This window comes from Euphorbia lathyris, chromosome 1 (genome assembly GCF_963576675.1).
Source record: "Euphorbia lathyris chromosome 1, ddEupLath1.1, whole genome shotgun sequence".
NCBI lineage: Eukaryota > Viridiplantae > Streptophyta > Magnoliopsida > Malpighiales > Euphorbiaceae > Euphorbia > Euphorbia lathyris.
This window is the reverse complement of record NC_088910.1, coordinates 17,554,825-17,582,767: the sequence shown is the minus strand read 5'-3', so window position 1 is coordinate 17,582,767 and position 27,943 is coordinate 17,554,825. Positions and strand designations below refer to the sequence as shown.

General features: G+C 34.9%; 2 protein-coding genes across 10 annotated transcripts; both read right to left on the bottom strand.

The window, feature by feature from the left end:
• Positions 1-30: 30 nt before the first annotated feature.
• Positions 31-2,774, bottom strand: LOC136218685 (uncharacterized). 3 transcript variants are annotated; one of them, XM_066005914.1, is made up of 4 exons: positions 2,533-2,774; positions 2,187-2,316; positions 1,752-1,801; positions 31-408 (listed from the first exon to the last, which is right to left on the bottom strand). In XM_066005914.1, exons 3-4 carry the CDS (start codon positions 1,786-1,788, stop codon positions 179-181), a joined length of 267 nt encoding a protein of 88 aa, XP_065861986.1. In that variant the 5' UTR covers positions 1,789-1,801; positions 2,187-2,316; positions 2,533-2,774; the 3' UTR covers positions 31-178. The 3 variants fall into 3 exon arrangements, with proteins under 3 accessions (XP_065861986.1, XP_065861910.1, XP_065861844.1); XM_066005838.1 differs by lacking the exons at positions 2,187-2,316; positions 2,533-2,774 and adding an exon at positions 1,945-2,079 and having other exon boundaries at positions 31-387; XM_066005772.1 differs by lacking the exons at positions 2,187-2,316; positions 2,533-2,774 and adding an exon at positions 1,945-2,076.
• A 16,130-nt stretch (positions 2,775-18,904) lies between these two features.
• LOC136223340 (zinc finger CCCH domain-containing protein 55-like) lies at positions 18,905-23,021 on the bottom strand. Of its 7 annotated transcripts, none has more exons than XR_010685920.1 (9): positions 21,785-23,021; positions 21,235-21,414; positions 20,588-20,767; positions 20,402-20,505; positions 20,013-20,261; positions 19,755-19,911; positions 19,446-19,634; positions 19,281-19,335; positions 18,905-19,179 (listed from the first exon to the last, which is right to left on the bottom strand). XR_010685920.1 is itself a non-coding variant. In XM_066011279.1 (9 exons), exons 1-7 carry the CDS (start codon positions 22,780-22,782, stop codon positions 19,448-19,450), a joined length of 2,064 nt encoding a protein of 687 aa, XP_065867351.1. In that variant the 5' UTR covers positions 22,783-23,019; the 3' UTR covers positions 18,905-19,179; positions 19,281-19,321; positions 19,446-19,447. The 7 variants fall into 7 exon arrangements, 1 of the variants encoding a protein (XP_065867351.1); XR_010685921.1 differs by having other exon boundaries at positions 19,446-19,580; positions 19,755-19,914; positions 20,402-20,511; positions 21,785-23,020; XR_010685918.1 differs by having other exon boundaries at positions 20,402-20,511; positions 21,785-23,020.
• Between the last annotated feature and the right edge of the window lie 4,922 nt (positions 23,022-27,943).

Genomic DNA, 27,943 nt, shown 5'->3' with positions numbered 1-27,943 from the left:
ATTTGTGATAAATTCAACAATCACGAAACGGGAAATCAACCAAACGGACAAATTTAATATATATATAAAGATTCATACAAGAAAAGTAAACCTAATGCAGAACAAACATAAGATGGAGATTTTAACAAGAAAAGCATAACATTGCAAATATTTGAGTTTCAAGCTCTAACAAAATGATCTATTTCTTCAACTTCTGAGCCACCAATGCATTATATTCCTCTCTCAAGTTGTTATATTTTGCACTCAAGCTCTTGAAAGATTCCATTTTTTCTTTTGAAACCTCTTTCCTCTTCTTCTCCAAATGAATCTTCAATGATTCTATTTGGGTTTTCAGTTGTTGAATCTTCTGGATCTTCTCCTCATGCTCTTGCTGCAGTGTTTCCAACTCTGACAATGACATCTTCTTGGCTATAATATTTCCAAAATTTCTTAAATTAAATTTCAGAACATACAACTTAATAATGGATTTTTCATAATGTTTATTCTAAAGGATATATCCCAAGGTAATGCTTGATTAAAAACAAAAACTATTTTTAACCGTGTTAGAAGACGTAAAAAACCGGTTTTTAAAACACCCGTTCAAATGCAAAGAACCCGGTGATCCAATCACCGGATCTGACATCTACTATTTGCAGTGAACCCAGTTATCCATTTGACACCCGTGTTTTAAACACGGGCAGTGATTACACCTAGGTGCATAAAAAAAAATTGCTAAATCGAACTCGTTCAATTTTTTTCTTTATGTAAATATACATATATACCATTGTAAAATTTCTCAAAATAAATATAAACTAAATGAGCTAATTAATCTCAACCTTAATTTGTCGAAAATAGGGGCCGAAACCATCTATAATAGGAGAGGGCTCTACCGGCCGGAGGGGCCGAAACCATCCATGCTAGGGGTGGTTTCGGTGGCCAGGCTCCTCCCTGTCTCCGCCCCTGGATGATCCAGATTTCACTGAAAGGGGTACTTAATACTTATTGTGATTTATGGGTGCTAAATTTATATATTTTTTTAGTGTTTTTACATTAAAAAAATTAAAGTGGATAGAATTTCTAGCGTTTTTGGCAACCAGTGGATGCTCAAGCGTAAAGATGGCAACGGGCAGTGTCAATCCCAAACCCTACTTGTCCCATTACGGGGTTTACTTTTTGCATTCCATACCCGTCCCATTTAATTCGCGGGTACCCTTCCGTTAAGAATCAATATATAAAATAAAAAATATTTCAAATTTAACAAAGTATAAATTTAATAAATCATCCATTTAAAAATTGAACCTTAATCAAGAAGAATAAAGTAGTTTAATGGTATCATTCAATGTTGAAGAACAAATGGCTTGATCCAACCTCTTACATCTAAAAACAATAATAATTTTTAATATATAAAAAATTTATGACGGTTAACCGATACCCTAGGGCATTCTCGTACCCGTCCCATACCCATCACGGGTAATAGTTTTGATCCCACACCCGTCTCATATCCTTTTATATGGGTACGGGTAGTCCTATTAGGATTGGGTAGTGTCGGGTACCCACGGTCACACAGTACCCGTTGCCATCCCTACTCAAGCGTCCCCTAAACCCCTGGATCCGTCCCTGAGTTACACGGGTTTCGTTAGGTCTGTAAAAAAAAATTAACCAGACCTTAAGGAATTTTTCTCGGAAAAGACATTATTTCGAGGGAAAATCCTAACTTGACTAATCAGATTCATGATTTTGTCAACTAACTCGCCATAGTAAAAAAATGGTACCTGATGAACTGTACGAACTGTCACTGCTACCTTCCATTGCCTCAAGCTTCCTGAAGGAACAAATAAACAGAATTTTACAGCCTGAAGATCAAATTTTTTCAAGGAATACAAGTCTAAGAAAACCAAGATGAATTTCAAACTAATTCACAATTCAAATCCAGCATTCTCCAGCGATAAAAAGCAATCAAAATACCTATTAATAAACGAAAAGGGAGGGAAAAGAAGAGGGGAATAATCAGAACCCATTTGGGGATTGCAAAAACAGAGAAAATAAGAGAAACAAAATCTGAAAAATTAAATGCGTTTGATCACACAGCCATTAAGAGAAAGTCCAGTAACGTGTTTGATAAATGGGTCCATTAATGGACACACAGCCCACGACGTATCAAAACACAACAGATGGAAACAATTAATAAGGCAAGAAATCTGACTAACCTTCGATTCGTCTCTTAATATCCTTCTTTGTGTTTGCCACATTTCATTGAGACAAATAAACAAACACTTTATAAGCATTAGAAATGGAACTAGAACATGGCTCGTAATTCAATTCAATTTCAATTCAAACCTGCAAAACATCAGTGCAAAAGTTTAGCATCTTTCCTTTGATGGAGAAGAAAAGAAGTCACATCTTCAGATTTTAGTACAGAGATATGTTACACCATTGATGTGAAATTCTTTCTTTCTTTCTTTCGCCCTTTTAGGGGTTCGAAGAAAGAAAGTACTGAAAAGAATCAAAAAAATTGAAGTGTTTGAATGTGAGACATAGAATGCACATGCATACCTTCTGATGGAAGATGATATCATGGCTAGATATGGCAATGGCAGCAGAAGAATCCATGTTCCATATCCTATCAGATTTTTTTACCTTATGTTGTGCAGAATGTCGATGGGTTTTTTTGAAAAAGAATAAAATTTGTATTCTATTGGGTTACATTCATTCGTTGATATCCTGGAATTATGATTCGGAAGGTTTTCAAACTTCCAATCAGAAATTTGCTGACTGTTTTTTGAGTTGTTCCATCATTGAACTAATGCTATGTTTATGGGTCGTAAGTAACTAGCAAGTCTAATAAGTATGCAACACAATGAAATCAATTTTACCTTTTGACCCTTCAAATACGGGTAAATTATCAGGAATTTTTTCTTTTTTCACACTTTGGTTTACAACCTTCGACTTTGCATATAAAATTGTACAATACAATAATAATGACTGGTCAACGTGAAGTCAATGCGCCACGTGAGCATTTTGACATTACTAAAAGTAAAAAATGCTAACTTGACGCGGTGACTGGTCAACTTTTACTTTTAGAAAGGTTAGATTGTTGACGTAGTGCGTTGACTTCGCGTTGACCGATCACAATTACTAGATATACACTTTAGTGGAAAGTCACCAAAATATTGTATAGTTTTATGTATAAAATTGAAAGTTGTACACTAAATTGTGATATAGGACAAAGGTTGTATACCATGTATGTAATTTACCCTCAAATGCTATAAAAAGTTTTGTCAATATAAAACACTTTTTACGAGTCTTTTCTTCAATTATGAATCTCGTTATTCTATTCTATTTGTGCATAATGTTATTTTTTAATATGATATTTTATATTGACATTTATAGTTTCTATATATATTTAGAGACTGTACGCCAAACTTTCTTATATTATTTGTTTGATAAGTTTAAATTAACAAAAATAAAATTTAATCAATTTTTAGACAATTTATAGAGAATGAAGCAGTTGGAGGTTATGTTATTGATAAGGTAAAGACAAAAATAAATATTGTAGTTTGACCTTTTCGCAAACACAGTTTCGCGGTTTTGAAACTTCCAAATACAGATTTGTGGTTTATGGAGTTTCCAAACTCATGCATTTTGTTAAAAAAAAATGTCGAAATTTACCTCAAAATGGGAGCGATTTGGAGCAATAAAATGATGTGGATGTGGTAGGAAATAAAATATTATCTTTTAGTATGATATGTTAAGTGTTGGTAACTTTTATAGCAAACTCTATTGGAAATGCTCTAAGACACTGTTAAGTCTTATTTTCAATTATGAATCTCGTTATTCTACTCTTGTATGTAATGTTATTCTTGAATGTGGTATTTTATATAAACATTCGTAGAGTGTTTATATCTTCTATTACTGATATATAAAAACTTAAATATTGAGTCTTTCTAAACATGACACATCAACATTTTTTTATGACACGGCAAACGTTAAAGTTTTTATTTCATAATTATAATTATAAATATAATACATTTAGCAATTAAATTGAATTTTCAGTTTAAATTTTTTATTGCTTTATAACTGATTTTATGTGTTTTACTTTATTGTTTTTTCTTTTTAGTCAGTTTCCATATATTTTATCGGATCTCTTCATCCGTTTGAATTGTATCTGCTCTCTGTTATTCTTTCATTTATATCATTTTCGAATTTAGCAAGTACGGAAACGATTTATCTTGTACGTGGATCAATATATCTACGTGGTTGCATTAAAAGAAATGACTCAGATCCGAATGTTCAGAATGACCTAAATGCTGAAGATTGGATTGCATCTACTTTTCTGCAGATTTCAATTTACGATAAATATATGTTTTATAGTTGTTTTGTGTTTTTTATGCCTTTATGACCTTTTTTGCTCTCTGTAGCCGTTTTAGTCTCTTTGTAGATCTTGTAAGAATTGATTCTTACTGTTGTTGTTTTTTTATTGTACTTGTTGTGTTTTAATCTAACGAAGTTATAAACATTTTCATAAAAAAAAATCAATTTAGTTGAATTAAATTGTTATATTAAAACTAATTAATGGTTTTATAACTCTCGAAATTATAATTATAATATTTGTTAAGAAAAATTAGTCTTCCAAAGCATGAAAGAAAATCTCTTATCCCTAAATGTTTGTCCACTTACATATTCTTGCAAAAAAAAAAAAAGTCTCCAATTTTCTTAGTGTGTCGTCTTAGTTCATACAATATACTATTATTTTGATTTTCAAGTCTGTAAAATTTGACAGCTTCATTTTGTATAAATAAAACTCAAATGGACATATCTATTCATGAATAAACACGACTATTCACGAACGGACATGACTGTTCATGAACGAACACGACTATTCACAAACGAAAAACGACTTTTCATAAAGGGAGATGTCTATTAGAATTTTACGACTATTCAAGTCTGTAAAATTTGACAGCTTCATTCTGTATAATTAAATCTCTCCCTATCTTTTCCTTATCTGTGTTGAAGCTTTGTCTGCCTTGATATTTGATGCAGAGGCCAAAGGAATGATTCACAGTTTTAAATGCAGCAGGTATGGACCTAGTGTCTCACATTTGTTTTTTTGATGATGACTATTTTTTACCAAAGCCAATATCAGGGAGTGCAGCCATATTAAACAATTGTTAAGATGCTATGAGAAGGCGTCGGGCCAACAAATCAATTTTGAGAAAATAGATATTTCTTTCTCCAAAAATGTCAGTTCGGAAATGAAATCTCAGATGTGTAACTTGTTAGGGGTTAAGGAGGTGGTTTAGAAGTGTTGAAACACCTTTCCACATGATTTTGATTTGACAAAATTATTTAAGTAAAATTAAATATATTCTAAACACACTAAGTTTAAATGCTTTGATTTATTATACTAATGTGTTTGTTCAATGTTGAGTTAAAATTGTTTATAAGACATAAAGAATTAAAAATCCCAAGGCCCATACGAAAGTCAAGGCCCAAGTCAAACAGATCAAGACGACTCGGCCCGCGTGTACAAAACACTGTCGTTATGATCAAAACGTAACTCAGCAAGAGAAGGATCTAGAAGACCTTCGTTGAACAACTTCGGAGTGAAGCCGCTGAGTTGAATCGACAAAGAGTACAAGACAGCAGCTGAGCAAGAACAACTTCCAGACAAAGTGTTTCCACTTTGGGTAAAGTTCAGGAGACACAGAACGCTGTCTAGTTGACCTTACCATAAATGGAGAGACAATCTGTCGAGCTGACTAAAAGCTGCTCAACACTGACCGAGGACAGAAGATACTCAAATCTGATTGGCCGAGAGCTCTGAGCAAGACTGAGTGACAACGACAGGAAGTCGTTTCCCTCCAACGGTTATTTCAAAATTCGAAATGACCGATGTCTCAGATGTCTCTATAAATAGAGCCCTTCAGTTGCTTCATCACACACAGAACTTGATCAAGCCATTACGCTGACCAAAATTCTACTCAAAGTTCTGTAAGAAAAAGCAAAGCAATCTTACACCAAATTTCATATCTTTCGTGTAAAAGTCTAGAGTGATTATTAAATCATCTAAGGTGTCTTAGCAATTGTTGTTTAGGACAAACACTTATCATTTCTAGAGATTAGAAAGGAGAGGCTGAGTACTCGGTTATAGTACTCAGCGAGAGATTAGGAGTGAGTAGAGGTATAGAGGAAGGTACTCTTGTTATACTCAGCTTCTAAGTTGTAAAAGGTTTGATGCTCTACCGTTAAAGAGCTCAGTAGAGAATTCGAAATCTCGGAACGTGTTCCGGGGACAGGACGTAGGCTTGGAGGCCAAACCTGGATAAATCTGCTGAGTAATATCTTTCTAACCTTAAACTCCTTCATATATATATTGCTTGCTTAAACAAAACTGACCAAGTAAAGAGGTCACGCTGAGTTGTGTGTATTGAGTATCTAAGTCCAGGAATAGACTCAAAGTGTTATCTCCTGACTCAACGAAAGAAGCTGACTTAGTCACCAGTTGACTAAGCTAGTGTCTTATTGACTCAGCGCGCTGTGTAATCCTTTTCAAAGAAAAGAAGTCAGCCTTAACGTACTTAAAATTTTAAATAGTTCCTATCCCCCCCTTGGACCTAACTTGTTACGTTATAAGGGACCAACAATAAGTACCTAGGGCTTCCTACAATCATTGGTCAATCAAAGAGACATATTTTTTCATATATTCGATATAGGCTGGCAAAGAGGTCTTGATCAAATCTATCGCTCAATCCATTCCCCAGTATGTGATGAGTTGTTTTGCTCTTCCAAGCTCCTTTTGTTTGGAAATTCATCAACTCATTAGATCTTTTTGGTGGGGGAATAAGGTGAGTAATAAGAAATTATGTTGGGTTATGGAATCGAATTTGCAAATCAAAGAGAGATGGCGGGTTAGGTTTCCGATGGATTGAATCTTTCAACCTGGCTATGTTGGCTAAGCAAGGGTGGAGAATTATTTCTAACCCCAATTCTCTTATGGCTAGGATCATTAAAGCGAAATATTTTCCGAATTCGTCTTTCTTAAGTGCTGTCGTGGGCTATAACACTAGTTATGTTTGGCGAAGCATTCTTAAGGGGCGTGCTCTACTAGCTAGGGGCCTTTGGTGGAGAGTGGGAAACGGACAAAGTATTCATATTTGGAGGGATAATTGGATCTCTACAAGAAGACATATGTGACCCTTGATAGTATCTAATAATGTGTCAGGTAAACTGTTGATTGCCTTATTGATCCGGTGAATAAATGTTGGAATTTTCAAATTATCTCCAATGCTTTCCCCCGGATGAAGCTCGTGCCATTGTGAAAATCCTAATAAGTTACCGACTGCCTGATGATAGAATTTTTTGGACTATTGATAAAAAAAAGTATTTATTCTGTGAAGTCATGTTACTGGGTTGCTAAGGAAATGAGATGACAGAATGAAGGTAGCAACTCCTCTAATTTCGATTTGGCTCAGTTCTGGAATCGGTTATGAAAAGTTTCTACCCCCCTAAACTCAAATTTTTCCTGTGGAAAGCTGCTCAAAATGCTCTCCCCTGCCACAATAATTTATTGATTCGTGGTTTAAATGTTACAGATATATGCAGTATATGTGCTGCTGTTGGAGAAACTTTCAAACATATTCTTTGTTGTTGTCCTTTTGCTAAACGTATTTGGAAGAAGCTTAATCCGTCTAAGCAATATGACAAGCTTTTAATTTTCGCTGTAAGGGATTGGCTGGATTCAATGTTTAAGAGAATTTCAGGAGATGAACTTGTTGGTTATTATGGTTCAATCGTAATCGTGTCGTAAGTGGCCAGTCAAGTTTTGATGAGAATTGGATTATCAATCGTGGGGATGAAATCAAGAATGAGTTTAAAGTTAGGCCTGATAGTTGTGGAACTTTGGCGTCCTCGCACCAAGAAGACGTCAGATGGCTGCCACCGCCTGCTAATCTTTTTAAATTAAATTGTGACGTTGGGGTGCTGGAAAATGGTTCTAATTGTGGAATCAGCGTAATTATTCGTGATTATAGAGGCCTTCCAATGGTATTAGTTGGTTTCCCTAAGTTCAGATGTTCTGTTGTTGAAATTGCGGAAGGGGTGGCTGTGTTGTAGGGGATGCGTTTGGCCTTTTATTGCAGCATGCGTTCTTTAATTATTGAAAGTGATTCATTAACTCTTATCACAATCAACTTTGATTGTATGGTTTTAAACGAATTTGGTCTCATTTGTAAGGATATTAAATCCTTGATACAGAGTTTTGACAGCATATCTTTCAAGCATGTGAGAAGGCAGGACAATTTTACTGCACACTACATGGGTAAATTACATACGTGGTGTACAACATTTACCTATTTTCACACTTTGGTGTACAACCTTCAATTTTGCACACTAAAATATACAACCTTTTGGTGACCTCCCACTAAAGTGTACAGCAGGTAATTGTGACCGGTCAACCCGAAGTCAACGCGCCACCTCAGCAATTTAACTTTTCTAAAAATAAAAAATTAACCCAGTAAATATAAAATTACTTTTATACCCTTTATAAAATCATTTTCTTCAACCTCCACCCTTATTTTCTTTCTACTCCATTTTCAAAAATTATTTCTCTCTCTTCGACCTTCATACTTGTTTTCTTTGTACTCCATTTACAAAAATGATTTCTCTCTCTAACTCTCATCTCTCTTTTATTTTCTCTCTTATCTCTCTCGTCACTTCTCTCTCTAACTCTTCCATCTCTCTCTAATTCTCCCTTTCTTTCTCTAAAATATCTTATAAGCTAGTTAGGAAATTAAAATTGGGTTTGCATGCTAATTTCACGGCGAGATCGCGGCGATGCGAACTGGGAATGGGTGATATGAACAACTGGGAACAGAGATGGCAATCTCATCTTTCTGAGTTGATTAGGAAAAGTAATTCTAATTTAGATTTGGAGAATTCAACCACTTGGGCGGACAGAATGCGTAGACAAAGAAAAACCTACAGCAATTAGCGTGATGAGAGAGATGGAAGAGTTAGGAAAAAGACTTTACAATAATCATCTTATTAATTTTTAAAAATTGTCAACTGAAACTGAAAGAAGACGACCCACATTTAGTTCTTCTTTCCTGTAGAAAAGTTTCATGTCTCCAATTTGATTAAATTAAATAAATTGTAATGTCAATGATTGACAACATCCATCCTATCCTCCCTCTTAGTTTATAGATTTAATGATTTGTCAAGCATCGTTGCCCACTATAAATCTCCTTTTTAATTAATTAGCTCTTGAGAATTCAGAATGAGTAGACAACCTTACTGCGACAAGATCGGACTAAAACGAGGTCCTTGGACTATTGATGAAGATGAGAAGCTTGTGAGTTTCATCCTTAACAATGGTATCCATTGCTGGCGTACTGTTCCTAAACTGGCAGGTTTGCTACGGTGTGGGAAGAGTAGTAGTTAGAGAGATAAGTGATGAGAGAGAAAATAAAAGAGAGATGAGAGTTAGAGAGAGAAGGAGAGAGATGAGAGTTAGAGAGAGAAATAATTTTTGTAAATGAAGTACAAAGAAAACAAGTATGAAGGTTGAAGAGAGAGAAATAATTTTTGAAAATGGAGTAGAAAGAAAATAAGGGTGGAGGTTGAAGAAGATGATTTTATAAAGGGTATAAAGGTAATTTTTTATTTATTAGGTTAATTTTTTATTTTTAGAAAAGTTAAATTGCTGAGTCACAATTACCTGCTGTACACTTTAGTGGAAGGTCACCAAAAGGTTGTATATTTTAGTGTGCAAAATTGAAGGTTGTACACCAAAGTGTGAAAATAGGTAAAGATTGTACACCACGTATGTAATTTACCCCACACTACATTGCAAAATATGCTTTAAACCTCGATGATCTTGAAGTTCTAATAGAATGTGTTCTAGACTCTTGCTTTGATCTATTATGCTGTGACTTTTCTTATTGAGTTGTAATGTTGTATTTTAGTTTCTATAAAAAAAAAAAAAAAACAAAAGCCTTAATAGCAAGTATTAGGTCAGGAAATATATAGTATAGATTTCTGCTCCTATTTATAGATTTTTTGGTCCTGACACCTCAACCATCATCCCACCACTTCCTAAAAACACTCTCTACACTTCTCACGATACGTATTAAGGCTTTGAGGAACAAAAAAACCGTCATTTTGTATCCCAAAAAATTAATTGAAGTAGAAATGATGCTGGAAAATAAGAAAATGCACAAATATTTTTTTTCTTTATTTTATTTTTTATTTTTACTTTTTTCCAAATAAAACTTTATTCTAAATTATACCCTATACTTTTATTTTAAATAAAAATGGGCTAACAGGATAATCTCTCTAATAAGAAGCCAAAATGTACATTATTTTGTCTCTTGTTATTTCACTATTCTTTTGTTTATTTACACAATGACTTTGATACTTCTATAGAGCACAACATAAATTCCAGACATATTTTATGACAATGGATTCATCGATTTGTCAAGATCTTACATAAATTTTCTCTCAGTAAAAGTTTTTTTCTTATATTATACATTGGGACCATTATTCATTAAACACTATTTTAAAATCGGGTAAAATACACTGACCATTACTACAGTTTGAGTCTATTTTACAAGGTCATCAAACTTTTTCATTTTAATACAATTATTAATCTTCACATTTTATTTCAATAAAATCATTATAATAAATTTGAGTATAAAAACTCATTGAAATAATAACGGACACCAAAAAAATAAAAATAAAAATTGATTATATACAAACTAAGCCTCACGTGAATACACATGACCGATCTTGAAATTTCGAGTGTCCTATATAAAATTTAAGAAAAAAACTCAACTAATAAAACAAAAAATACAACATTTTAGAAATTAATTACATGAAAATTGATATATGTGTATGTGAACTTGTAACTGAGAATCTGAATGTCCTGCCGAATCTTCCGGATTTAACCTGTAAAACAAAATCAAAGATCCAAAAAGTGGTTGAAGTCCGGCGAACCCGCTTCAATGCCTAAGTTAGTAAGTGCTTAGGAAGGATTGAAGAGTAAGAACTAGTTGTAGGTTATAGTGTTAACGTATCGTAAGATGTAGTCATATCTGTCTATGTATAAGGCATTCTAGTCTTTTTGGTGTTAGGACTCCTCCTCATACTAGGAATCTGGTTTTAGGAGAAGTCTTTCATAATGTGCAGTCTTCAACCTAGTCGCATGAGGGTTTCTCTTGGAGGGAAAACATTCCATGGAAACCTCTTTAACTGATCTGAATGTCCAGATTATAACATATAGTAGTTGATCTGAGAGCTTCTTAGTGCCATGTGCCTGATTTGTTTGATATGATATCAAAAATCAAATAAAAATAGTTCTTTGCATTTTTCAAACAAAATCACTAACTAAACTTTTATAATCAATAGCTTCAAACAAATTGTGTTCGATAGAAAATAAAGTGAATCCATTTAATTTTTCTTATAACATAATCAATTGTAAATATGATTCAAATAACTTCAATTTTAAAAAAACTTGTTTCTGCCATGTAGTCAATAACATCATTTAAGGAAAACAATCAAATAGTTTCAAATAATCCAATATCTCAATAATATTTTTTTATCTCTCTTGGTAAAATAGTCCATAAAACTTTTAACTCTGGAAACAAATTATCTTTATAAATATAGGGTTAATTATAAAAAAAAGTACTTGGTTTGGTCGATTTGCAATATGGTACCTGTGGTATTTTTTTTGCAAACACAAATATGTAAAATTTTATATGTTTTTTTTACTTTACCAAATTTGGCCGATAACGATCTCAAAATGAAAATTTTTAAGAATTAAACTTGTTTGGTATTCATATTTACTATGGAACCATATTCTTAATTTTTTAAAATCATCATTTTTGGAGTTTTCTCTCTCTAAACATTATCTTTCTCTCTCATAAAAAAAAACAACATCTAAATGACCTCAAACCTAAAGATCATATATTGTCACACTTCTCACACACCCTCAAAATCGGGCTTACGAACAAGATTAGGAGTTTTACAAAACCGACCTCAAATTTCAGTAAGCATGAATACTTTAGTTTAGTCCCTCTGAAAATGTGTCCCACCCCACCCAGTTGGCTAGAGCACCTGAAAACTGGCAAAGCAAAGCAATGATGGTGTGGGTTGATAAAAATGGGCTTAGCTTTTTAGGGTTTAGCAATACTCATTCAATTTTAGTAATGTTTATAGTCATTCCATTATTGGGCTCTCTCTCTAATCTAATCATGGCCCTTTCTTTTCTTTGAGTTTTAGATTCCAAAATTCCAAAATGTCATTTCAAATATATTTTCTGATTAGATAGAGACACATACTGCCCACTCTTATGCTGGTTTGCAGTTTGCAATTTCTCTTCTTTAATACTGACTTAGACTTCACCCATCAAACTTGTCTCTTTTCTTATCTTTTGGTCAACTATTTTTCCTTTTTTTGATAATATTTTTGGCTATTCTATTAATAATAAAATAATAATACTAAATTAGGATAAATCAAGTAAGTCTTAGTATAATCAAACTTGGATGTTTGTTCTCTAATGCATGGGTGGAGGAATAATCATTGGAGAAAATAATAATTGTTGATGAATATTTAATCATATTTTTAATTATTCAATCAAAGAATATAAGCATTAACATAAACATAAACATAAACAGTATCATATCATATCAGATCATGACATTTTCTACAATTATTTTATGCCTAACACCTAAACAATCTTCCAACCTGTCATACTACCCAATTGTCTCACAACTTTTGAAAATTATGTAACAATCAGACCAAATATCAAGCTGGGTTTATTATTAGGGTTAGTGCGAACTAAATGACATAATATATATAGTTAATTTAAAATTATAACCTTAGTTATAAATCATTTGGAAATTGAAATTATTTTTTTCAATTATAACCCAATAGGTTCTTAGATTCATCACCAACATATTTCAATTTGATTACAATAATTTCCGCATTAAACTATTAGTATTTTAAAGTTAAGTTTTTCTTTTATTTAGGTAGAAAGAAAAAAAATTAATAAATTGTAAAAGTAATTAAACTTAAGATCTAGGCCATGTTTGGCAAATAGTTGTTAGTTGTTAGCGGATTAGATTTATAAAAAATGATAAATAAGGATGTGGTAAAAAAAATTATTTGGGGTTAAAGAGTAGTAATTATGAGTAAAAATGTCATTCAAAATAGATAGACCAATAAACTAATTGAAAAAGATCCCAAAACTAGATTTTTGGACCCAATAAGTTATTTCAAACATCTCTTCATCAAAACACAAGTTAAACACCTAAGTGGCTCAAATCTCTAATTTTAGTCCAAAAAGTTTTTTACCAAACAAAGCCCTAAAGTTTTTTAAAAATAATGATTTCTATTTTATTTTTACTTTTTCTTTTTATTTTTAATTGTTTTTTAAAAATAAAAACTGAGGTTGGATAGTTGGGTCCTAGGTTGATCTGGTTCTTATCGGGTTAGACCGGAGGCTTGTCCGGTCGGACTCATTGGTACGATCTAAGTCTGACAATATTAACTGAAATTTAATAAAGTGATTTATTAGTTTTCTAAACTTATTTAAAGTCTGTTTAGTATAATTGTTCATATATAGTGTTTATAATTCTTGTTATTTAATTATTAATATCTATGGTTCTTGTTATATGTTGTTATAGAAATTAGCTTATTTTTCAATCTTAACTAAACAAATAAAAAAATATATTTAAAGCGTTTCAATCTTAACTAAACAATTCTATTCTACTTTTTTGGAATATTCTACCATTTAGAAATAAAATAAAAAAAACCAAATAAAAAAGATATTTAAAGCGGCCTATTAATCATTTCATTCTAAACAACTTCAAAATGCTAATCCCGCCCACATGTTGCGACAGGAAATTATCATTAGCGACCAATTTGGTCACAAATTTAACGACCGATCGGTCGTTAAATTCGATTACTAACTAAATATATTATGGTTAAAGAAGTAAATAGACATTTTTGGACAACTATAAAGTCAACTTTATGTTGAAATAATTAGGCATATTTGGACAATAATTAGAACAGCTAAGTTTTCCTAATAGCACATCTAAGTAGCCATATTTGATTAAACCCTTTCTTAAAAATTAGTTACTAATTAAGAAAAATAAAATAGGACCAGCCTGACCTGAGTGAAAAAGATAGGACTATAATACAACTAGACATAGACATAGTTGCTTTTTTCTGATAGCAAAATGACATGTTCCCTCACAAGGAAAAAAAAAAATTAGAGTAAATAATAAAGTCCTAATCACAAATAAAAACAGTTAATTTAATTTTTTTAAATTTAGGGTAATTAATTTATTAGTCCCTATATTTTGACAAAACACACTGTTTAGTCCCTGTATTTTCAAAAACACATGATAAAGTCCCTAACATTTTTCTCGATGAACTGTTTAGTCCCTAACGTTTTTTTCGGTGAGCTGTTTAGTCCCTGTCATTAGACTCTCATGAAGATTTTATTAGTCAATTTGGATTTGCGTTCTTCTTTTCCTTTATTTTCCTTTCCTTTAAACTCTAATGCATCTGAAATCAACTTTGAGTGTTCTTCTTCTTGATTTTCTTCTTAATCGTTCAAATTCGTAAGCATTAGGTCTGTTCTTTTTCTTGTTCTCCATACAAATAGCTTCTTCTTCTAAATTGGATTTCTTCTTCTAAAGTTTGAAGGTAAATAGTAAAGGTAATTTAGTCATTTCCGAAGTCATAAATGGTAAAAAAAAACTAACAAACAGACGGAAGGACTAAACAGTTCACTGAGAAAAAGGTTAGGAACCTTACCATATGTTTTTGAAAATACAGGGACTAAACAGTGTGTTTTGTCAAAATATAAGGACTAATAAATTAATTACCGTTAAATTTAAGTAAGTATAGTATAGCAGTGAAATAGACAAGTCTAGGTGGTGGTCCATGTGCTCACTAAGTATTTACAAGCAAAATCCAAGAATGATCTTATCAGGGAAAACGACTCCGATTAATATGTAATCATGTACAATAATTAGGTATTATACTGTAAAATCTTTGATTGGTTATTATTTTTTAAATTTCAAAATTTAAAATTTAAAATTTAGGATTCAAATACTCAATTGATTCTATTAAAATCTATCAATTGATTCTAATACTAGCATTTAGAAATTTAAAAAGAATAAGTGAGCTCTTGAACTTGATTGATTGAAAGCAAAGTTTGATCACACCAATAATTTTTTGTTTGATTTGAAAATTCTTTGATTGATTACATCTTCCAAAAATTGGATGAGTTAAAAACTATGTGGAGATAATGTAAATAAATATGATACATGGAAAAATTATTAATTAGAAGAAATATATGAACGAAATAATAGACCACCGTAGCTAAGATTATATTATCCGACGAATAAAATTTAGGGTTTAATGGAAATATTATTGGCATTACATACTTTTATCATTTTCTTAGTAATTATTTACATTAGAATTGGAAGGATGTAAATAAAAAAAAATTGTGAAAAGTAAATAAATATATATAGCAATGATAAATAGGAGTTATCATCTAAATAGGAACTATTGGCTATATTTTGCTATTTATACTATTCCTATTTATATATAAATACTAGTCTATATATATGATTCTTTATTTAATATAAGAGAATGTGAGGATCTTATAATATATATCAATATCAAAACATTGACAAAAAGATAAAATCTTTTAATATAAATGTTCTAATAATCTAATTAAAAAAAACTTTTAAAATCATATTTTTCTAAATTAACGTTTGGATCCAATTCGTTTTCTCAAACCGTTTTTCGCAAACAAATGCTATTAGAGGGTTTAACGGTTAGACATGTAAATAATCTTATTATTTAGCAAAATCCTATTATTTAGGAAATAGATTATTTTCTTATTATTCCCTTGATTGTAGGCTTAATTGTGTATTGTGTTGTATATATAAACTCTTCTTAATCAATAAAAACCTCAAGGGTTCCAATTATAACAAGGTATCAACAGCTTAATTATTCCCTAACACCGATCCTGCCTCCTCTCTCTCTTCCTTCTTCTCCCAACGGCCGTCATGACCGACAAAACATCTTCCTCCACCACCCCTCTGCCGACTCATCACGCCCTCTCTATCACCAATATTTCCTCTTTCATCAAGGAACCGTTGAGCGTTAAAACCACCCAATATACAACATGGGTTGAGTTGTTTAAAAACCATGCCAGAGCTTTTCTTGTTCTCGATTATATACTTCCGTCGTCCGATGACAAATCAGAATACTCCTCCTCCGTATTGAAATATAAGGATCCGAGCCTTTGGTCTCGCATCGATGCAATTGTGTTGCAGTGGAGCTATGGCACCATAACTCTTGAATTGGTTAACACAATAATTGCACCGAACTTGACCGCCGCTACAGCTTGGGATCGATTGGAGAATATTTTCTCTGATAACAAAAACTCGAGGGCGTTATATCTCCAATAGAAATTTTCTAATGTCAAGATGGAGAATTTTTCGGATGCGTCCTCTTACTGTCAACACCTGAAATCTCTTTCCGATCAACTCGCTAATATCGGTTCTCCGGTAACTAATGATCGCTTGGTCCTTCAATTAATTTTTGGCCTTGCAGATGCATATGAAACCATTGGTACGCAAATCCGCCACGAAGATACACTGCCGCAATTCTACAAAGCCTGGTCGATGCTCGTGCTTGAAGAAACTGCCCGTACCCCCAAAACGGCGGTCTCCGCCGACTCTGCCTCACTGACCGTCGCCTCAACAGCCCCGCCAGCCTCCTTTCCTCCTTCGTCGTCGGCGCCTCAACCGAACTTTCATCGCGGCGGTTCATACTATCGTGGAGGGCGGCAACCCATTTATTGGTCAGCAAAACGCCAACCTACTCTCTCTCGCTCTAGTGTCGAAGCTGAGTATCGAGGGGTAGCTAATGTTGTCTCTGAAACTTGTTGGATTTAAAATCTTCTCCTTGAGCTCCATTGTCAGATTCGGAAGTCCACCCTGGTTTACTGTGACAATGTAAGTGTTGTCTACCTCTCTGGTAATCCTGTTCAACATCAACGCATCAAACACATAGAGATGGATATTCATTTTGTGCGTAAAAAGGTTGCCAAAGGCGAAGTATGAGTTCTTATGTTCCTTCCCGACATCAAATAGCTGATATTTTCACCAAAGGTCTACCACAGATTCTTTTTGACGACTTCAGATCTAGTCTCAACGTTCGACCTCCTCCCGCTTCGACTACGGGGTGTGTTAGATATGTAAATAATCCTATTATTTAGGAAAATCCTATTGTTTAGGAAATAAATTATTTTCTTATTATTCCCTTGATTGTAGGCTTAATTGTGTTGTGTACAGTATATAATTCTTAATCAATGAAAACCTCAAGGGTTCCAATTATAACATTAACATCCAAAAGTAGTCTAAGCTTCTAATTTTTTACACTAAACATAACCATTAAGGTAAAATAAATCTATGGTCCCAAACTATAGTGTCATTAACATTATAGCCCTTAGATTTCTTTTTTTTAATATAAATATCCTTAAACTTTACTTAAATGTAATATTAAAGTCCCAATCAACAACAAAAAAAATCCATAAACAAAATTTAATGAAATTTTAACTTGGACAAGTTTGAGTACATTATTTGACTCATTTTTTAATCCATGGAACAAAAAATTATGATTAAATACTTACTTTCATCTTATTATTTCTTTAATGGATTTTTATCAATTTCAACTTCAATATTATAAAATGTAAAATTCACAAATTTTATATCAAAAGTAAAATTTAGAAACATGTACTATAGTTATAACAAAATTTCACCGTGATATAAATTTATTACATCTAAGCCTTATGATGATTTAACATATCCAAATTAGTAAATTTCAACACTTCACCAATAACTGTAAACTTTAAATAACCGAAAAAAACCCCACATCACAACACTTCAATTAACACAACAGTGTCCATTCAGCTCGGTTACATTGATTTTCAATTACAATCAAATTATGTTTAGTCAATACCCAAATTCCTTTGTGTATATGTATAGGAACAACGTACAAATTTAGCTGTATGATTAACTGAAGATAGTGTTTTTTTAATTAACAGACGATGTGCAATTTTAGATGGTCATAACAATGGAAGTTGATCAAAACATGAAATTGCACATGAAAAACGACTCATCTTTCAATTAATGAGACTTGAAATTGCATCATCCTAAACGTTTTAACTTAAAATTACATTGTTTTGTAAATAGAAGCTAGACCAGCTCCCCCCAATAACTATAGGGGCTTAAATGTATCCCTTATCCCATATCCATATATGTACATGTGTGTGTATCCACTATACTCTATGGAGGTACACAAGTGCATCACATGCAAAACTACCATAAATTAAATAGAAAACAGGAGAACAGGTTTCCATAAAATAAACAATAGATTGAGCAGAAGAGGAAGCAGCAGAAGCAGCTGAAAGGGAAAGGAGAGAGAGAGAGAGTGAGTGAGTGATACCCTGGCTTGGCCTGGTACACCTTCTTTACATAATGTCAGCACCCCATGTGACAAAAGTGTCACCCTTTCCCCCCCATGTGGACCTCTACCTTATTATATGAGACAAATAACTCCCCCCCTAAAGTATATGCTTTCATCATATCAAATTAAATCCCCCCCTCCCCACCCCCACCTTTTCTCTTCTACTTTACCCCTCTCTCATCATTCCAACGCCGATCAAGTGACCGTTTTGAAACAAACCCCAAACTTCAGTGACCATCGGTGCAATGATCAAGTTGTTCGGTTGTGAAAAGGAGAAGCGAACGGGGACTAAATGTGGTTAGAAAATAATAACAGTGACTGTAATTTCCTAGGAGAGAAGGGGGTGATGGAATGGTAGGTATACTGCTGCACAGTGCAATAAGTCTAGATATTCTTTAACATTAATTGAGTTTTGTGGTCCAGGAAAAAGCTACACAAAAGTGCAAAAAGTAACAAAAAAGAAAACCCTACTCAAAATTAGTTCATCTGTCCATTATGTATGTAATATGCTGTTGCTGTTACTAGTATTGTATTGATGATGGTGATGATGGAAATCTTGCTGAGATTCTCTACAGATCTACCATTTGGTGCAGGTATAATTTTGCTATACATCTACAGAACCCTTCCTTGTATGTGCTCTAAATTATTCTGCATTCGTAAACAAAGACACGGGCCAACCATCATTTCAATTATTCACTGTATGTATGTTGCCCAAATGAAGAATTGACCGAAAAGTAATACGCTCTTACCCTAGCAAAGTTGATCAGTTCATCAAGCTACCGTCTGTTACCTAGAAAACACGGGCTTCAAATCCAACAGAGAGAAAAATAAGCGTACATGTAGTCGTGTATTCAGTTTTTAATTGCCTAATGTTGTTAAAAATAGCAAATCAAAGCAAGGATTGAAGGAACCACCTTCATAACTTATGCGAAACCACATCGTTGGAACTCGCGGACACTAAGGCGTTATTTTCCGAGGATGAGGATTCTGTGATTTCTTTAACTCGCGACGAACCCGGGGCGAAGTCACTTTGAGACCCCAATGAGTTTCTAGGAGAAGCAAAGGGGTTATCAGGAAGACCTTGTTCAACCATGCTTCCGGAACTATTGACAATTAGGATGAAAATACAAATAAAAACTACAGTTGTTCACCAATGGCATTAGAAGAAAACAGTGCAAGCATCTGATATTAACAGAAAATTTGCGGGTGTTCAAGTTTTGTACCGTTTATTAGCATTGCATCCTTCGGAATTGAAGCTCTCGACATTGCCGTTGACAGTACCATTGCACTGAATGGAAGCTGCATTGCCTTCATGCTGAAGATTCTGGTCACCAGCAATAACGGAAGAGCAAATGGTGTTGGCTGATCGATCACCCTTTTCTGCTGTGAAAGTGTGCAATTAAACAAAACAAAGCTTCAGTACCTTTGACAATTGTTCAAAAGACATCATGGTTTTTAAAAACTATTGTCGAGTAGCAAACCTTCTAAGACACTATGTCTCTGAAAATCGGAAGTCACATTTAGATTTTGATCCATGGAAGCATAAGGCGGCATGGAAATTGGTGAACCAGCAGAGAGACTACGCTGATGATGGTGAACAAAATCTCCCCTCAAGTCGGGGAGTTGCAGATTAATCAACCTTCTTCCTTGGAGTTCGATCGCTTGCTGCAGCTCAGCCTGCTGTTCCAACTTTCTTCTTAGCATAATCTCCTGACTGAGCATTTTTGCTCCTGCAGACCCAAAAAAAATTATTCAATACAAAAATGACCGTTCAATTGATTTTGAAGAGAACAAATGAAAGGATAATTTTTTTAAATAAGATAGCACCGTCCCATCAAGGAAAACGTTTTCTCATTGACATTGTAATTACCAAGATGAAGATCATATAGCTCTCTAGGATCGAGCCCTGAAGGGCTGGAACAAGGTGAAAAGTTCCCCCTTTCCATTAACTGCTGATGTAAATGATGTTGCCTCCTGCTGCTGCATCGACAATCAGAATATCAATTCCATACGGGGATAGGAGTACAGGAAAAACAATATATTTGAGATGTCATACTTGTTTGCAACTTTTCCCTTTTCCTTGTATGGCTTTACAAGCACACGTGAATCGCAAATAAAATGAGGGTTCCCCCTTGACAATATAAGTTTCACCGTCTCTGGATGGACAAATGTAACAAATCCAAACATGCGCTTTTGCTGATACGGGATTCTGACGTCTTGAACCGATCCAAAAGTGCTGCAAAACACAAAAATAAATACTTTAACTATATTACGTCACCCATGGACTAAATAATATTTCAAATACTAAGGGCACTTTCGTGAATTCCTAACTTAAAAAAGCAAAAATAACAATAATTAACGGTTAGGGCTTCGCTACCAAAGCTTCCATTCCTTCATAATTTAGAAGAAACACCATGAACGCTTCAAATACTAACCCCTTTAAACAGAAGTATGTTTATAGAAACTTGTCGCGATACAAAACTATTGCAACATCTAACACAAGTTTTCCATTTTTTTCTTTAACAAGCTAACCAATTCCGTTTTTTCCATACATAAACTAAAATCTCTGGTACTCAATCAAATATGATAGACAAAAAGCTATTCAAGCAAGATCATATACGTACCACGTAGATATAAAAACCATTTTTCAGCCAAAACATTTAGACTTTTTGCATAAGGCCTGAATATAACATCATCAATTACCAGAAATAGTTTGAAACATCTTCATCTTTGAAGGTGCTGTCAGCAGGAAATGTCAAGTAGATCTGCCTAGAAGCAGAATTTGCCTTTTCTTCCATTGCCATTGCTAAAAAGTCCCTATCTGGTCGAAACTGACCAAACTTGTGAAGTTCATCACCCATCAAAAGAGATGCTGCACCCATCCTGAAATTTATCAAAACCCTAATACACCATTAGCCAAATCACCAGAAAAGTTCCAAAATCAAGCAAAAATTCAGAAGAAACCAACTCCTAAACTGAGCTAAATCATACATAGTAAACAAAAAACTATTTCAACAAGCTGCCCTATAATGGAAACACAAGAATATGCATACTATACTCAAATAACTAAAAAACCGTCAAATAAATGCCAAAATTAAATGGAACATATTAGAGTCTTCCAGCATAAGTGTTACAGATCATTGAACTAAATAAAAGGCAGATTTTTTATAAAAAATATTAACTTTAAAAAGAAAGTTGAATTGGGAGGAAAAAAAATGCTATAACGGAAAATGGGGAATCTCCTTCAAAATACCTCCCGGAGTCGCCCTCTTGCTGCAACAAGAAATTCATGTACTTATTATAAGCCAATCTTTGCTGCTGTGCAGCTTTCATTCTCATCATTTCTTCATGTTGTTGCAGATAAAGCCCCTCCATTTCCCTCGGTGAACCCATCATGACTCCACAGCCACCGCCACCAGCAACCTCGGCAACACCATCACCACCAAAACCACCATGAACAAACTTACAGCTTTCCCCATTTTTGCAAAACCCCCTAGCAAAATACATACACGGCCTAAACCCATGTCCAAAGTTCCCATCTTCACCACCAAAACACGCGTCACTCTCGGAAAATCTCCTCCTATGAAGATGAGCATCCACATTATTCATATCATAACCGCCCAATTGAACCCTCGGGTCCAAACTTTCTTCATTCCTTTGAGGAAAATCATCAAGAAAAGAAAAATACTCATCTAACTGATACTCATTAATTAAATCCCCAGTACTATTACTGCTATCACCGCTCCCGTTACCACCATTCGACGGAGACGGCGGCACCAAACCGGAACCCGCACGAATATTATCATAAGACAAGAAAGGACTCGACTTTGGACTAATAGAAGTAGCAGCAGCAGCAGTATTAGCATTACCCCCATTGCAATTCGCCACCATACCTGAAGCCGGCCATGAATGCGGGGATGGGTTTTTCGCAAAATCAACAAACGGAGTAACTCTCGGAGACGATTGCGAGAAGGGGTTATGATTGTGATTATGATTACCGGGGGGTCGAGAAATAGGGTTTAACGGCGAAGGAGAAGAGGGTGCAGATAAGGCGTTCGATGAAAGTCCTAAATGGGATTTGGCTTTAAGAATGACGTTAAACAAGAAGGGTTCAGACGCAAGAGCTAAAGACAACAAATCGTTTTCATTGTGACCTTGTATAAGGATGTAACCCATGATTTTGGAGGCGTTATCTGGGTCAATGCTCTTGATTTTTGAAAGCAGCATATTTGTTGCTTCATAAGTATCCATGGCGGCCGCCGGCTCTAGTTTCTTTCTCCAGAGGTAGACAGAGAAAGAGAAACTAGAGAGAGAGAGAGAGAGACTGTTGTTATCGGAATAATCGGAAAAAGATAGGGTTTTGAAGTGAAAAAAGCGGGCTCCTCTCCGAGAGAGTGAAGTGGAAAGAATGAACTGCTTCGGTTCTTTCTTTCTTCTCGTTCGTGTCCTTATTTTTTCATCGTCTTACGGTAGTTGTTGGTCCACAGTAGTCGTCTATTTTCTTTGTGCTATGTTTGGGGAAAAGTAAATTAATAATTTAAAATATAATAATTTAATTCAGTTTTTCAGTAACTAATTAATTCTAATAATTATACTCTTTGGATAAACTTTCGCAACTATATTATAGAGTTTTTTCTTTTAATTCAAATTTTCTTTTCTATTTTCTGTCCATTCTATTAATAAATTTAATCCCCCAAATTAGAAGTAAAAACTAAATAGCTATTTTAAAGCCAAATAAAAATAAGTATGATCACTTATCAAAAAAAAAAAAAAAAGTATGATCATGTTTTTCTTTTTCTTTTTTAATCAATAATAATGAACAATACTACTCGCGTCATTATACACAAGCTGCCAAATTAAGGTCGGACAATCTTCTACAAATATCATAGGTTCAATTAACTCGGTTGTCCAAGCAGCAATAGCATGTGCAACTTTATTGACCTCCATATATGCAAAAGAAAAAAAAATCAATACTGGAAAACAGTACTCTGAAAAAACACATCTTCGTACGTAAAAAGTAAATGAGAATGTGGTAATTCTTTAAACTAAAGAGCTTGGATCGCTGTCTTTGCATCATATTCAATGACTACGTTATTGAAACTACAATCCCGTGCCAGTAGGAGGCCTTCCATAATTGCTTGAAGTTCCGCATACAGTGATATAGGCCCTATTTGGGAATTACCTGTTAGTTGTTAGCTGATTACATTAGCTGTTAGCTGATTACATTAGCTGATTTGACTAGTTGATTTGACTAGCTGTTTGTGTAGACCTTTTTGGTGAAAATTAGCTGCTTGATAATAGCGGTTTATGCAAAAAGACAAATAAGGGCATTTCTTTTTTTTTTAATATTGGAGGAGGAGTTTATCTATTGGGATTCAAAAAGTCCATTAATTTTAATATTGCAAAACGCTAATTGAAAAATCTCCTAAAATGAGCTTTTTCTAAATTAGCATTTTCATTCCAAAACTATCTCTCAAACCTCTCTCCACCAAACACTCCAATCAGCGGTTTCAGTGGTCAAACCGCTAAAGTTGGTCAAAACCGCTCTTTTTATCCCAAAACGCTCTTTACCAAATAGGGCCATAGGGGCACCCCAGCCGATGCCATGATCTCCCTATCCGAGTTCCTGGCAATTCAACTCGCCCTACATTCAAGTCCTTTCTTACCGAATTTTGCATCACAATTTATTTTTACAATACCGCTTGGGGGAGGAATCCAAGCTCTTAGAAGGTCCTGAGAATGAGGACCTGAATATAATGTCTGATCCTGACATTGATTCGGAGAAAGCAAACTAGCAGAGTGTCCATTTAGATAAGCTATGGATTTACTAATCACCACCACAGCCTCAGTCCACATGTTCTCATGTAGCCATCTGTTCCAATGGTACCAAACCCACCGCAGTATCACAATAAACAATCGCTTCTCATCTATTGGTAACGATACGGAACAAATATCCAGGCATCCACTAATATCAGACGACACCACTTTATCCACTCGAACGCTTAGCCCAGTCGTCTTCCAAATCTCTTTAGCCACAGTGCAAAAACATAAAATATGCAATAAATTTTCCTGATTTGATCGACATACTTGGCAAACCTCATTAGCCAAGAACCTCGCCTTTGAAGCGCAGCAGCACACGGAAGAAGGCCATTGAGCAGGCGCTAAAGGAAATGCAAAATTTTATTAGACAAATCAATGCTCCACAGTTCTCGGAAAACTTTTCTGCTCGTATCATAATCCAATTGTTCAAGCCAAGCACAAGCAGTTCTCCGCTCTACTTCTGCAAGATAATAAGCGCTACGGGCTGTGAACATCCCTCATTTATCCGGACCCTAGTACTGTTCATCCACAAGGTGACAGAAGCTAAGTCGAATTCCCAACACCGCATCCACATCTGACGGGATCATGGACTGATTTAATTTATTAACATCACACTGCCTTATGTCCCAGTTAATCAGCTCATACACCCATTCTGGTCGCGACAGCCCACAAGCCATCATTGGTTTTTTGTAATTCAACCCTGTTACCCAATTTTCATTCCAGATATTTATCTTCTGGCCATCCCTAACTCTCCACATCAGTCCTCTCTTCAATAACTTTCGCGCTTCCCACACATCTCTTCGGAAGAAACTTGGTTTAGCATAGGCTGGTGCGGATAGAAACTCGATAGACTTATGGTACTTGGCTTTGATTATTCGAGCATATAAAGTTTCCAGGTATTGCATAAAATGCGAGCATTGTTTGGCAAGAAAAGCCTTGTTAAAAGATTAGAGCCAACAAAAGCCCAGACCACCCCTCTCCTTCGACTGACACACCACCTCCCAAGACAACCAATAAATTGGTCGTTTCCCCTCATTTCCACCCCACCAATATCGGCTGATCAGGCTCTGGATTTCCATGCAAAAAGATTCTGAAATCAAAAAGCAAGACATAATATATTGTGGTATAGATTGTACCACAGCTTTAATCAGAATCTCCTTTCCACCTGCAGATAGAAATCTATCTTCCCACCCTTTTAACCTACGCTTTATCCTTTCTTTTTACCCTCTAAACACCATTTTCTTTTATCTGCCAATTAAAGTTGGTAGTCCCAGGTATTTAGGAAATGCCCCAGTCTCCTGAACCTAAAGGAGTGAGCAAATCTCCTCTCGTCGTGCCACTGGCACATCTTTACTGAAGAAAATATTTGACTTTTCATAGTTTATACATCCCATAAACATGTGCATAACGTCTCAAAAGCTCTTTAAGCTCTTTTACTTCATGCACATTTGCACTGCCAAATAGAATGGAGTCATCAGCAAAAACTAGATGTGAAATAACCGGGCTGGTTCTACTAACTTTGATCCCATGAAGTGATTTATAGACGATGGCTCTCCTAATATTTGCTGATAATGCTTCTACACATAAAACAAATAGATACAGAGAGATAGGATCTCCCTGTCTAAACCCTCTAAAAGGTATAATATCCCTTGTTGGCTGGCCATTCACCAGGAAAGACATCGAAACAGTAGACACACACATAAGAATCAAATCAACAAAATGACCTGGGAAATTCATCTGTTCCAGAACACTTCGTAGAAAACTCCATTCAATTCGATCATATGCTTTGCTCATATCAATCTTAAGAGCAAAGTTACCCTTGGTTCCTTTTAATCTTGTTTTCATACTATGAAAGACTTCAAAGGCAATGATAGCATTATCAGTGATTAGTCTCCCCAGCACAAATAGAGACTGCGTATGATAGATTATATCAGTAAGAACCTGTTTGAGCCTATTGTCAATTACCTTAGACACAATTTTGTAAAAGACATTGCAAAGTGCAATGGGTCGTAGATCCTTTATTCTACTCGGGTTCTGGACTTTTGGGATAAGAGCAATAAAAGTATGATTGAACTCGGAAGGCATAACTCCAGTAGTAAGAATGTCAGTCACATGTTTCACTACCTCATCCCCCATAATAGTATAACTGATAAAATTATGTTGACATACCGTCAGAACCAGGAGCTTTGCTTGGGTGCATTTGCATAAGAGCATGATAAATTTCCTCCCGTGTGAATTGCCCATTTAAAAGTTGACTATGTTCATCTGGAAGTTATAAATCGATTGCACTAATAAAATCACTTCCATTACCAGGTTCAGTCGACCTGAACAGTTGGGAGAAATAATTAACCACCACTCTGGCAATACCCTAAGTTCCCACTGCCTGGCGCCCCTCCTAATCACAAATCTTGGTCAGAGTGTTATTCCTCCTACGTGCAGAGCACTTGGCATGAAAATATGCAGTATTGCAGTCTCCAGCTTGTAACCAAGTAATCCTAGCCTGCTGTAACCATTTCTGCTCCTTAGCCAGTAGAAGCTCTAAAATCTGTTTAATTATAACCGCCTTTTGGACTTTTCGTTATAGATCAAGAGCTTGTTGAACCCACTCCAAATCCTTATTCAGCACCCGAAGCCAGCATTTAATTTCACCAAATGTCAGTCGGTCCCATTGGGTAAGCTCAGTTGCCACTCCCTGTAGGCGATATCGCATAGTGTCGATAGATCTAGTATCGCTCGATTGGGCCTTTAAAATCATATCCCTATAACTCGATTACCGGATCCATACCGTCTCAAAACGAAAACGTTTCCCAATCATGGATGATTTATTCGTCATAGGGTCCAAATTTAACACCACTGGATTGTGGTCAGATGAGTGGCAGGGAAGATGTTGCACGCATGCCCCCCGGAAACATTTGCAGCCATACCGTATCAGCTAGAAAATGATCAAAACGTTCCTAGATAGCCATCGGACCAGACCTTCGATTATACCATGTAAACCCAGTACCCTCCGCTCCCAAATTCTGCAAATTACATAAATCCACACATTGTTAGAAAGCTTCCATCTCCTTATTATCCCTCGCTTGTCCTCCTGGTTTCTCTGAAGGCCACAAAATTTCATTATAATCCCCAAAGTAATTGCATTAGTTCCCATGTTAAATATTGTTGTGTCCCCTCCGGCCTCTCATAGATGCCCATACCCCTCCATTCAAAGCATTTATCATCACAGATGAAGAAATAAATGCAGTGCAATGAGTAGTGTTGAATGACCAGTTCTACTTCTTTTTTCCATCCAAGGATGAGTCCCCCCCCACTTTTTCCCACTACATCCACAACAAAGAAATTAAATTCAGGAAAACACTGACACATATTACTTGTAGCACTCTTCCTAATTCGAGTTTCTATAAGGAAGAGCACCTCAGGGTGTTGTTCCCTCAAAATGCTTATGAGGGTTTAGAATGTGCAAGGATTGCCCATTCCTTAGACATCCCAACTTAATATTTTCATGGCTGAGGGTGGGGCCCTTCTACGGCCTCCACCCTTTCAATATCAATATGAGAAATACACTTTCTTTTTACATACATAACCTCCAACA